This window comes from Silurus meridionalis, chromosome 7 (assembly GCF_014805685.1).
Source record: "Silurus meridionalis isolate SWU-2019-XX chromosome 7, ASM1480568v1, whole genome shotgun sequence".
NCBI lineage: Eukaryota > Metazoa > Chordata > Actinopteri > Siluriformes > Siluridae > Silurus > Silurus meridionalis.
Window position 1 is genome coordinate 13,527,644 of NC_060890.1, and position 10,986 is coordinate 13,538,629.

The window sequence follows — 10,986 nt, forward strand, 5'->3', positions numbered from 1 at the left end:
TTCTTAACACTATTAGAATGCTGGCTGTGTTTCTGGACTTCAGAACCCCTATCTTGTCTCTCTTCTTCCATTCATGCACACATTGCATTCTTACCATTTATGTACACCATTCACAGGAGCTCTGAAGGTCAGGGCCACATGCTATTTTTGGAAAAATAAAGGCTGTTGACTGACAAACTGGCAGTTAAATCCAGTTAAGAATGAATCAAAGACACACACAGGCACATACACATACACATATACATTTGTGCGTACATATATTTATCAAGTTCATGTTCAACAATCAACAATTTATGACCCCTTATTTGTAACTGTTTTCATAGTCTTATCAAATGCCTTTGGCATTAATGGCAGATATAAATAGAGCTGTTTGGCTGATGGCTACTTATTTAAAGGCAGAACAATTGTATAGCAGTGTTCAGAAATGCTTGTTCTCTTTACAACATTACTATGTGACCAGATTTACGGACCCTAATGACAGAAATGAAATATTTTTCCCTTGGCACCAGGACAGTGGATGCCATAATGTCACAACATCACAAAACCCAGCCCACAGCCTTTGTCTGCCAGTAATGGAATATAAAAGCTGGAGACGGGGGCTTGTGATGAGGAATCCCTTGCTGGTAGAAGGAACAAAGAGAAAAAGTTAACAGCACTTTTTGGAGCACTTTTTCTGGAATATTTTGACGCATACAATTTATTTTGGCTATGAAGGCTCAATTCCAGGTAAAACATTTTCTCAGCTGTATATTTATTCAAAATCATGGACCATTATAGAATATAAACTAGTTTCAGTGCATCATCTTCAGTATCTTAACATGTTTACTTTAAGGACAATCCTGTAAAACAACAGGAGTACTTGAAAAAGCAAATGGATGTTCTGGCTTACCGAATGAAAAAACTGTCAGCAAAGCAAAAGCATTTCAATGTAAGAAAGTTTTTATATAAATAGTGTTTCTTTCTCATCCAAAAAGAAAATCCTGATATATTCTTGTATGGTTCTGGTCTGCTCTCCATGCCAGGAAAAAACAACAGAACTGAAAGAAAAGATCAGGAAGAAGTATGACAACATGAAGCGAGTGCTGGATGAGGACCTGCAAATCACACTGTGCCAGCTAGACATGGAGCAAGAAGCAATGGAGAGAAACACAGAGGAAAACATAGAAAGATGCTACCAACTAATACAGGCACTGGAGCAGCAGCTCTCTGAGTCAGTCAAACAGCTGAATGAAAACAAGGCCCTCAACTTGGAGCAGGTGCTGCCTAAAAAGAGATCCACTAAAGCATTTCTTCTTATTTAGAATGTGACTTTTTGGTTCCTCCAGTGAGTCATATTGCTGAACTGTTTTTTTTTTCCCATGCAGATTTCAGAGACAGATAGAAGGTATGTACACAGTGGGTTGCCAACTTTCTAAAATCAATGTGCACAATAAGAGTGAGGAGTAAATTTTGTGAGATAATAATCTTAAAGATGGCAATGAAATGACTGGTACAGCTCATCAAGGAGAGACGATATGATTAAGTCATCCACATTCTCACATTCTGCTTTCGATTTCTTTTAGATTATTTTCATTTTCTCAATTTGTGCTCCTGCAGGATAATGGAGACATTGAAGATGACGGATCCAGAGTGTATCCAAATGGATGAGTTTAAGAACGAGCAGTTGCTAAGTTTAACTATTAATTTACTGCTGTTCATCCGCTCACAGGTTCCTGTTACCAAGAAACTCTTCCAGAGCTGTAATCCTCATATTAATCACTTTACACTTTATGCTTTGCACATTTGGGCTGTATGTGTACATTTTGTAGGTATACAGCAAATGGTATTTAACTTTTTTTATCTTATCCTTTTGTCTTAGATGCCCAAGGGGTGGTTCTGAACCCTGAATCTGCTCATCCAAAACTCATAATTTCACAAGCAGGAGACTCTGTTACATACACAGACACCTGGCAGGAAGTCCCAGAAAACTCTTCTCGCTTTGACACCACACTGAATGTGATAAGCCAAGAGGGTTTCAAAGAAGGCCGCAATTACTGGGAGGTGCAAGTCAGTGGCAAATCATACTGGGAACTAGGACTCACCTATGCCAGCATCCCCAGGAAAGGTCGTGAAGAGCATTGCTGGCTGGGCCGTGGACCTGAGTCCTGGTGTATAGAATACTTTAATGGTGACTACACAGCTTGGCACAATGGAGTTCCACATGAGGTAACCCATTTAACCGGGAGGCAGTTTAAACGAATTGGAGTTTTCTCCAGTTCAAATGGTGGTCTGGTGTGTTTCCTTGGTTCTGACACCATGACCCCCCTCTACAGCTTTTGTGCAGGCACATTTACAGATGTACTTTACCAAGCCGTCTGTCCTGGCCATGACAATGGGGGGACCAACTGGAAACCACTGCTTATATGTGATGCCTCCAGGTCTGCACCCATGCTGTGATGGTCAAAAATAAATTAGCTCAATATATGAAGTGTGATTAAATGATGTAAGCTGTAGACAAATACAAAAGTACTTGTGTTTTAATCCAGCATTGTATTACAGCATCATGCATAAAGGTATAATTTACAATTACATGCTATTTTCGCCATAAATGGGAAAATACACAATATGTGGCAGTCAATTAAAAATCCAAATTAAAACTCAACCTCAGCTATAATTTTATACTAATTTATACAATTTTCTTTTTTATAGCATCCAATAGTTTCATTTATGTCCCAGGGACAATATAAAGTTGTTGTAATCAGAGAAACTTATAAACTATTTTCTTTAAGAAATCCATTTATTTCAATATTTTCTACATTTGTATACCATACCATAAGGAACATTTTGATGTAGTGGGCTCCAAATAATGATACAGTACTGTAGCGGACACTGTAGGTAATAAACTGACATCCAAATCACAGCTTTAATACAATAAATGTGTTGTTTTTTAAGTTTGCTGTTAGTTTTGTTTGTGTGTCTGTGTTTGTGTGTGTGCAGATTCATACACATTTGTTTTTATTCACAATTTAATGTGTAGGATAAACTCTAATTAAAAAAGTAATTAATTAAATGTATTATTTTTTTTGTTGTTATTTAAATACTTGAGGTGACTTCAAACTTTTTATAATCTTATTTTCAATAGATTGCCTTTTGTGCTTTAGGTAGTTTGAATACAAAAATACAGACCACACTTTCTCAAAATTCCAAACAAAATCACATAACCATTTGACCGCTTAATGTAATAAAACAAACAAATAAGCTTAGATGACTTTAATCCAAGTTACAATCACAAGAGTAATAAAATGAAATACTGGTGTTTACTGTAAGCACCATCATCTTCATAAATAAGGAACTTCCTCTTTCTGTTGCTGGAAGGGTAACTAGTCAAGAAGATATTTTTGTAAACCACTGATAACACATACTTTGATGGTGCAGTATGCAGCACAGTGAGCATTCTTTTTAGATGCACATTTAGATGGAGATGCTGGTGAAGTGCTCTTTGTTTCAAATGACTGGGTGAAAGACAAAAATGTTTATAAGCTTATAATTTAGGCTAATAATAATAACAACCTAACAGCTAATAGCACTACATGACATCGAGCCATTTACACATTATTTAATGTATTTTACAGTCGTAGTTATATTGAATAAAATTCAATATAATATTCATGTAAGTTCTTCACTGCAAGAAGTGCCTTTGTGTTGTGAACAATTCTACCTCTACATAAAAGAATAAGAAAAAAGAGAGGACAGAGTTACATTAGTAAACAAAAAAGTATAAATGATGCTATAAGCTACACATCCTCTGAAATGCCATAAACCCAACATGAATATTTCACTGCCAGTAAACAAAAAACAGTGAATGTTCTATGAAAAAAACAGTAGAGATAAATGCTGCTGAGTCACTAAAGCACACAAATGCACATACATGATTCACTAAAGCACTACTCTTCTGAAGATTCCATCAAATGTCCAAATTAGTTGAAAGAACCGGCTTTACCACACAAACAACACTAGGTCTAGCTGTGTCTGGCTCATCCCTGAATACCGAGACCATGTGGTCACATTCAGTCGGTCAGTCAGTCAGTATGTCTGTCACACTCCAGCTTTGACTGTGAAGTAAAAACGTGTGCTGCAAACATACTTAAAACTGAAAAATAAAACCAAGAAGAAATAATAACAAAAAGGAATTGTAAATAATAAAGGAATTTAAAAACCATAAAGATAACTCTGAGGTATATATCACTTAAAATAAAGCTCTTTGGTCAGCATAGACACAACACAGGGTATCTGCTTCTTCTCACTGTAGCGTGGATCTTCAGACCAGGACTCAAAGCTAGTAGCCACCATGTAGTTAACACGTGTGAGGATCTGCAAGATTTCCAGTTCCTTGCCAGACTCATCGAGGACGTTGCAAAGAGCTTGGACGAACCAAGAGCCCCGGCCTGGATTCCTCCATGAGTAGTAACCTGAACGAGAAATGCGCCACAGTCAGCATCTGATAGACATATATTCATCAATCACTAATTAACTGACTTAAAAGTTAATTCGTGTATCTGTATGTCTTTCTGTACTGTATAATGTTTCATTATATTATTATTATTCTATTAGACATGAGGATTTTTTTCAGAAGTAAAGTATTCAGCACTTTACACTTTGGGGTTTGTTAGTAACCTGACAAGCTGCATTTTTGTCTTACAAAAAAGTAAATACAGTGAATAGAGCCTGGTAAAGGAACTATGCATAGCTGTAGGTAATAACAGGAAATAAATGATCTAATGAATGTTCCATGACCAAAAATGTAATTAGTTACTTAGTTACTAAATAAAAAGTATAATGGGTCATTTTTAACAAATAACAATGTAAAAAGTTAGAAAGATTCTATTGACAAAGAAGAAAATAAAAAATATGGTTTGTTATAGGAAAATGATTGTCCAAACCCAAAGTTGATTATTTTTATATAACAGCGAACCATATTTTATTCCTACCTTATTTTCTTTGTGTTTCCCTAAAGCACAGAATACTCCCACTTTTCTGTGATTTCCTAGAATATGACATTAATGGAGAACAACACATCTGCAATTAAGATTGCATGTTACCTGGAACAGTAGAGTATGCAAACAAAAAGTCTGCTTCCACTGGGATTTTGTGTTGGGGGTTCGCATCTGTTTCTATATAGTCATGAGTTGTTCCTGAGTCAGTCTGTATACCATCATCAAACTCTGAACCGCGACAAGCCTGTGAGAATAACTCATTAATACCCTCCACAAGCGGACAAGAAAGAGTTAGCTAGGTAAGTGACCAGGCTGAGTAAATTAAATTGCGTATATGCCATTGCATGTAGGACCTGTTCCTCTTCTCTTACCTGGATAAAGAAAAGCTTAGGTTTGCCTACAAGGCTCTTGCAAATGTCTCCTCTAAAGAGGGAGGTAATTTCCTTGATAGGCATGGCCTTGTCCGTTCCATATATCATGCCCTCCTCTCCATGGCTTAGCAAGATGCAGGCAAAGCAAGAACTGTCAGTGTGATCCTCTTCCGACACTGATGCAAACACACAAACACAGAAAGGTTAAAAACAAATATCAAAAAATTACATTAGTGTTTCTAGATGACAAACAGCAACAGCGATCATCTGTTAGACACAATGTAGGTCAGAAATATGGAAAAGCAGCAGAATACCCCACAACTACAACTGTTCAAAAGAAAAGCTTATAAATTACAGACAACCTTGATTTTTTTTTGTACCCCAAAGCAAAAATGCAAGGAAATAAGTGTTTTGTTATTATGAGGCTTGTACTAAAATTTGTATTATTTCGATAACAACATTGAAAAACTCACCCTTTTTCAGTATCCTCTTCATATTTTCACAGGTCTGGTCATTGTAGACGAAAACATCAAAACCCAGGTTTTTAAAGCATTTTAACAATTCTCCAGCATCTCGATCCGTGCCATTGCGAACATTCATCCCTTTCAACCACACAACAAAATAGTCATTTTTGTTGTTGTTGTTGTTGTTCATAGCAAGACTAAACATATTCCAACTGCTATTAATCACACTATTATTATGTATTATTATGTTACTGTCACTTTATTATCAAGTGTATGAAATATAAAAAACTCCTACCGGTCTCGTGGTGAAAGTTCTTGTTGTTAATGATGATACATTTTCCTACTCTCTGGTAGTTCATTTTATATTGGCACATTGTAGAAATGATCCTGTAGCGCGGCACAGTGGATGGTTCCTTTTCTTGCAAATTTTCATTCTTGTTTTTCTTGCTATGTATAAGGAAACAACAGAATTTCTAAATAACACTCAAAAACAACTTTTGGTGCAAAAGCAAACCTAAAGATATTCTTGCAGAATGTTAAATGATCTTTTAAAGTCAAATTGAGTTTAAAATTTAATAATCATTTTACAAAAAAAAAAGATAATATGATTTAAAAATAGTTTTTAAACAACAGAAACAATCCACAATCCAAACACTTTATTTATTTAATTTGGTGAAAACTACAAAAAACAAAAAAACTACAAAAAACTAACAAAAGAGCAGTAAAGGGAATAACAATAACTAGCCTGAATATTACAATTTGTCAAATTCTGAGCTTAATGTGGTTATGTTAAATTAATTTTAAATGCAAGTATTTTACAAATGCCTCTGGAATAATTACTATTATATATAAATAAATCCATTAACAAGCATATTTCTTCATTATAAATCTGACAGGGCAAAGTGGCCACTGCACACACATGAACATGTTTTCTAGAAGAGCCCGGTCATCACATTAGCCAATCTCTACACAGTTCCCCAACAAACACACATACACAGCACATAGCTGCTTTATATTCGATGTGATCCCCCCCCTCACACACAAACATGATTAACTAATTTCATTTGACATAACAGGACACTTACCTGGGTTCATCATTCATCACTATACTACTCTGCATTTAAACCGTTCTCAAAAGTGACTAGTTCTAAATAAATGTCTTGGTTTCTCTCCTCGACACGTGGTGGGTGCTAGGATCCTGACATGCTCTGTACTTGATAACGAGTTGAATAATGACTGTGGTGGCCAGGAAAGGTACATGCTAACTGAGTCAGCAGCCACACAACCCACCAGAGCTTTCTGCAGCCCATTCAATCACACTGCCAGGGTCATGAAGGGCAACGCTGACCCTCTGCTGACTGCCACACAAAGCAAATGGGCCTGCAGGTTAGTTCATCTACATCATACACAGCCATATGAGCTATGTTGTGCCCCTGTATTAGCCTTAAACTGTGTACAGTATGTCCAAAGTGATATGCTTGAAGTTGGATATGATCAGTGTCAGTTAAGATTAGACATACATTTATACATTATGTATTCATACATTAGAATACATTTATTATTTACTTACTCAAGCTAAATGTACATGTAATGTTTATTTATTTATTTATTTATTTACAAAGAATACTGCAATTTAAGTAAGTATAAAGTGTTTGACACAAACATTTATCCCATGAGCCACAACCGACAAATCCTATCAAATTAAGTACATGGGCATGAATAAAATCCCATTTACCCACAGACATGCACTGTTCATATCCTGACAATATAAATGCTGATGAAATGTCTATTACATAAATATTATTTGTAAATAGTAATATCTAGGCCCTGGACTCAGCATTTATTTAATCGCCTTAGGCAGCAGTACCTGTAGGGTTTTAAGTGATCTGTTTAACCGCCATGATCATTTTTAACTGGGGTGGTGGTAACGTTGTCGTTTGGCCCCAAAGGTAACGTCATGAGTTTAAATCCAAGCTACACTAAGTTTAGGGCGTCGCCAATCGCCGTAAATCTAAAACACGACTGTCGCGCTACCTGGTGGTGAAAACAGGCCAGAGCAAACATGAATCACAAACGCCTCAGCTCTTTTAAATAAGGACGGACTGTTGTTTTTAATGATTACAATTAATTAGGATATTGATTTAAGTATTTCTGGGAAAACATCTGCTAATTGGGAACAAGAGAATGATTTCAGTTTTTTTTTTTTTACCATTGAACTGATTTAAGTGATCTGACTTACTGAAAAAAACAGGTGTTACACCAGATTCTGTGACCATCGTATGTTGTGACCATAGAGGGCGCTGTTGCTAAAATGCTGCTTCTCTAGACGATCTATTTAAGCTGCATTTTAGCAACAGCGCCCTCTATGGTCACAACATACGATGGTCACAGAATCTGGTGTAACACCGGAATTCCTGTATCTGACATGTAAACTATTCTTTTCACCCTCCACAAAAACAATAGCTAAATATGAAAAATAATATAATAAACCAGATTTACCTTCCAAAGAGCAAAAATCTTGCTTTCCGGTCAGGTTTTGCATCAGTTTGATCACCAGAATCGCAAAACTCTTCCTCAGAGTCTTCAGCTTTACCACGCAAAGTTTCTTCCTCCATTATGTGACTGTTGTAGAAAAGAAACCAAGAACTTAGTACTGAATAAAACGGAATGGTGCCATGCTCCTGTCCGTCATGTGTATTATTACCCCTGACTATTAACAGATTATCTTTATATTATATTTTTTTATGGACGGGACGCAGGTGAGGCAGAAGATAACACGTACATTTATACATTTATACTAGTGATTTGCAACTGATCTTTTTTACTCCAATATTATACTTCCAATATTATGAATAGTGTTTATTTCACTTTGTGAACACTAGACAGCAGATTAAACAGGACGGTAAACCACATCCTTTACCAGTAACAGCATTAGATTCGTTTTCTAGCAAGATAACCGACTAACGCAGTTTCTGTACTGGCTATTTTTGTTCACTACCTCGTATTAGTGTAAAAATAATTTTATTAAACTGGGCTTAAGAAACCCGACACTGGTAGCCGGATAGCTCACTGGTAGTATGTTAACCAAGTGACACTGTTAGTTAGTTCTACTAAAGACTGACTTCTAGTAGATGAACACTTACTTCTTCCCCGAAATGACTCCAGACACCAAATCCTGTTTATACAATCTATTAATGAGAAGAAAGTGAAAGGAGGCCACAGGAGTAAAGTTTCTACAGGAGTTTCGTTTACATCAAGGAAGTGATACAGTCTTGTGCTGATCATTTAAAGACACAGAACCAGCAGAGCAAACAACCAGAAACAGACCAGAATCAGCTGATTTCACTCCATATATTCAACGCATAGCTTAAAAATTACATTCACATTTTTTTCTATTAAACATTTTTTAATTTAACTGATTAAGTTTTTCTTATATACCAAATTATCGTTTATTTTAAATGACAGCCATGTAGGTGCATATTGATAGAAACTCAATTATTGGCTGTAGTGCCAAGACCACAATAAGAATCTCTGACACCAGTGTACTGTATAGTGCTGGTACAAGTTTATACATCTTTTAAAACATCTCACTGCCACTTAAGAAAATTCTGACAACCAAAATTCTACCAGAAAACTTCCTGTGTTAACCGACCCAAAAGATAAATGATGCCTAACCAATTGTAAATTAAAAAAAGATTATACGGTCAGTGTGTCCAATCCAGTGGTTCGCAAACTGGGGGCCGCGACCCCTTGGGGGGCCACTAGATGTCGCTAAGGGGGCTGCATAGAAATTCTAGATTCTAGATTATAAAATTTTATCTGTATGTCAGGATTGTCAACCTATGTAAACTATAATAAAAAAAAAAACAAAGGAAATAGAAAAAAAAATCAATCAAATAATATAAATTTTACACAGCACACTACGCTAAGAAAGAAAGACAGGCTCACCCTTCCCACTAGGGAGGTTGTGTGTATTTGTACAGCTATTTACTAAATTGATGTGTCTGCATTGCATGATTTCTTTTATATTGTAAAACTTGTATAATATTGTATATTTTTTTATGTTGTAAAACAATTTTTTTGAAGCAAAGTAAAAAAAATTTTATTGCTTTTTTGAAAGATTGCTGAAAAAAATCATATTGCTGTTCAAATTGCAAACCAAACTGTTGAACCACTGACATTTTACTACATCAAAATGTAAAAAGTTAAATGGACTTTTTCACAAAGTATATATAAATTAACTTTTCAGTATTCATCTTCCACTATGGACATCATAAATTACTGGTTAGTATTTAATACTTTTGTTGCACTTTTCACAACTACTATTTGATATGTTTTATTAAATGTAGAATTCTTTTTTTTATATATATATTCAACATCAGAGAAATAAAACTACAAGCAGAATTGATGTTCTGCCATTGTACACATTCATTTGTTTTTGCTTCAATCTAAAATGTTTAAGTAAAATTTAAGTTTGAGGATGTTTTGCTTTATGAGTTTTCTTTTGTGGGCCACAAAATGATTCACCCCACACAAAGGGGCCTCCTGCTGAAAAAATTTGAAAAACACTTGTCTAAGCTTCTTTCTTCTTCTTTTGGCTGCTCCCGTTAGGGGTCGCCACAGCAGATCATCCGTCTCCATTCTACCCTGTCCTCTGCATATGCCTCTTTTAAACCAACTACCTGCATTTTTTCCCTCACCACATCCAGTCAGTGTGTCTTAAAAGGTGGTGTTTAAAAATACCAACCACCCTGCTGCACATGTATTAAACCATAGCCAAAAGCCTGCACCTACATAATATTTGGCTCAATGGTGGTGCTATAGCCTGGTGGTGGACATAGGTCCATGATAATTGTCCATGATGATGAGCATAAGGATAGCTTTAATTAGTAACTCTCTACCTACAAATGAGTATGTTAGGTAAAATTGATAAACTGCCCAGTAAGTTTAAACACACGCAAGAACATAGAATCCTGTGTAACGTCAGATTAAGAGCATGCCAGTAAGGTCATGTGGGCCACAGAGTTCCACGTTTTTTTAATAGACTTAGTGGGTGGCACTCACATTTAGAAGGACATTTATAGCCACATCTCAGTTTCACTCAATTATTTTCAGCCTAGCCATTTTAATAAGAGGATTGCAGTCTGTAAGCCTCATGATTGAAACACTTAATTTTCA

The 10,986-nt window shown here is 35.8% G+C and overlaps 2 protein-coding genes across 4 annotated transcripts; one reads left to right on the forward strand and one right to left on the reverse strand.

Moving 5' to 3' along the window:
* The first annotated feature begins 411 nt into the window (after nucleotides 1-411).
* Nucleotides 412-2,930, forward strand: si:ch211-28p3.4 (zinc-binding protein A33). Of its 3 annotated transcripts, XM_046853951.1 has the most exons (7): nucleotides 412-726; nucleotides 833-928; nucleotides 1,023-1,256; nucleotides 1,365-1,384; nucleotides 1,597-1,739; nucleotides 1,859-2,205; nucleotides 2,313-2,930. In XM_046853951.1, the coding sequence occupies exons 1-7, from the start codon at nucleotides 709-711 to the stop codon at nucleotides 2,367-2,369; spliced, it is 915 nt and encodes a 304-aa protein (XP_046709907.1). In that variant the 5' UTR covers nucleotides 412-708; the 3' UTR covers nucleotides 2,370-2,930. The 3 variants fall into 3 exon arrangements, with proteins under 3 accessions (XP_046709907.1, XP_046709904.1, XP_046709906.1); XM_046853948.1 differs by having other exon boundaries at nucleotides 413-726; nucleotides 1,859-2,930; XM_046853950.1 differs by lacking the exon at nucleotides 412-726 and having other exon boundaries at nucleotides 1,036-1,256; nucleotides 1,859-2,930.
* A 304-nt stretch (nucleotides 2,931-3,234) lies between these two features.
* On the reverse strand, nucleotides 3,235-9,103 carry casp7 (caspase 7, apoptosis-related cysteine peptidase). The gene is made up of 7 exons (XM_046853952.1): nucleotides 8,952-9,103; nucleotides 8,308-8,430; nucleotides 6,104-6,255; nucleotides 5,818-5,946; nucleotides 5,345-5,520; nucleotides 5,079-5,217; nucleotides 3,235-4,448 (listed from the first exon to the last, which is right to left on the reverse strand). Exons 2-7 carry the CDS (start codon nucleotides 8,421-8,423, stop codon nucleotides 4,222-4,224), a joined length of 939 nt encoding a protein of 312 aa, XP_046709908.1. The 5' UTR covers nucleotides 8,424-8,430; nucleotides 8,952-9,103; the 3' UTR covers nucleotides 3,235-4,221.
* Between the last annotated feature and the right edge of the window lie 1,883 nt (nucleotides 9,104-10,986).

Coding starts and splice junctions, on each gene's coding strand:
- si:ch211-28p3.4 (XM_046853948.1), top strand. Junction 929..1,022: donor CAAAGCAAAAGCATTTCAAT/GTAAGAAAGTTT, acceptor TCTCCATGCCAG/GAAAAAACAACAGAACTGAA. Junction 1,257..1,364: donor AGGCCCTCAACTTGGAGCAG/GTGCTGCCTAAA, acceptor TTTCCCATGCAG/ATTTCAGAGACAGATAGAAG.
- casp7 (XM_046853952.1), bottom strand. CDS start 8,423: ATGGAGGAAGAAACTTTGCGTGGTAAAGCTGAAGACTCTGAGGAAGAG. Junction 5,947..6,103: donor GAACTTTCACCACGAGACCG/GTAGGAGTTTTT, acceptor TGTGGTTGAAAG/GGATGAATGTTCGCAATGGC. Junction 4,449..5,078: donor TGCATACTCTACTGTTCCAG/GTAACATGCAAT, acceptor TTTCTCGTTCAG/GTTACTACTCATGGAGGAAT.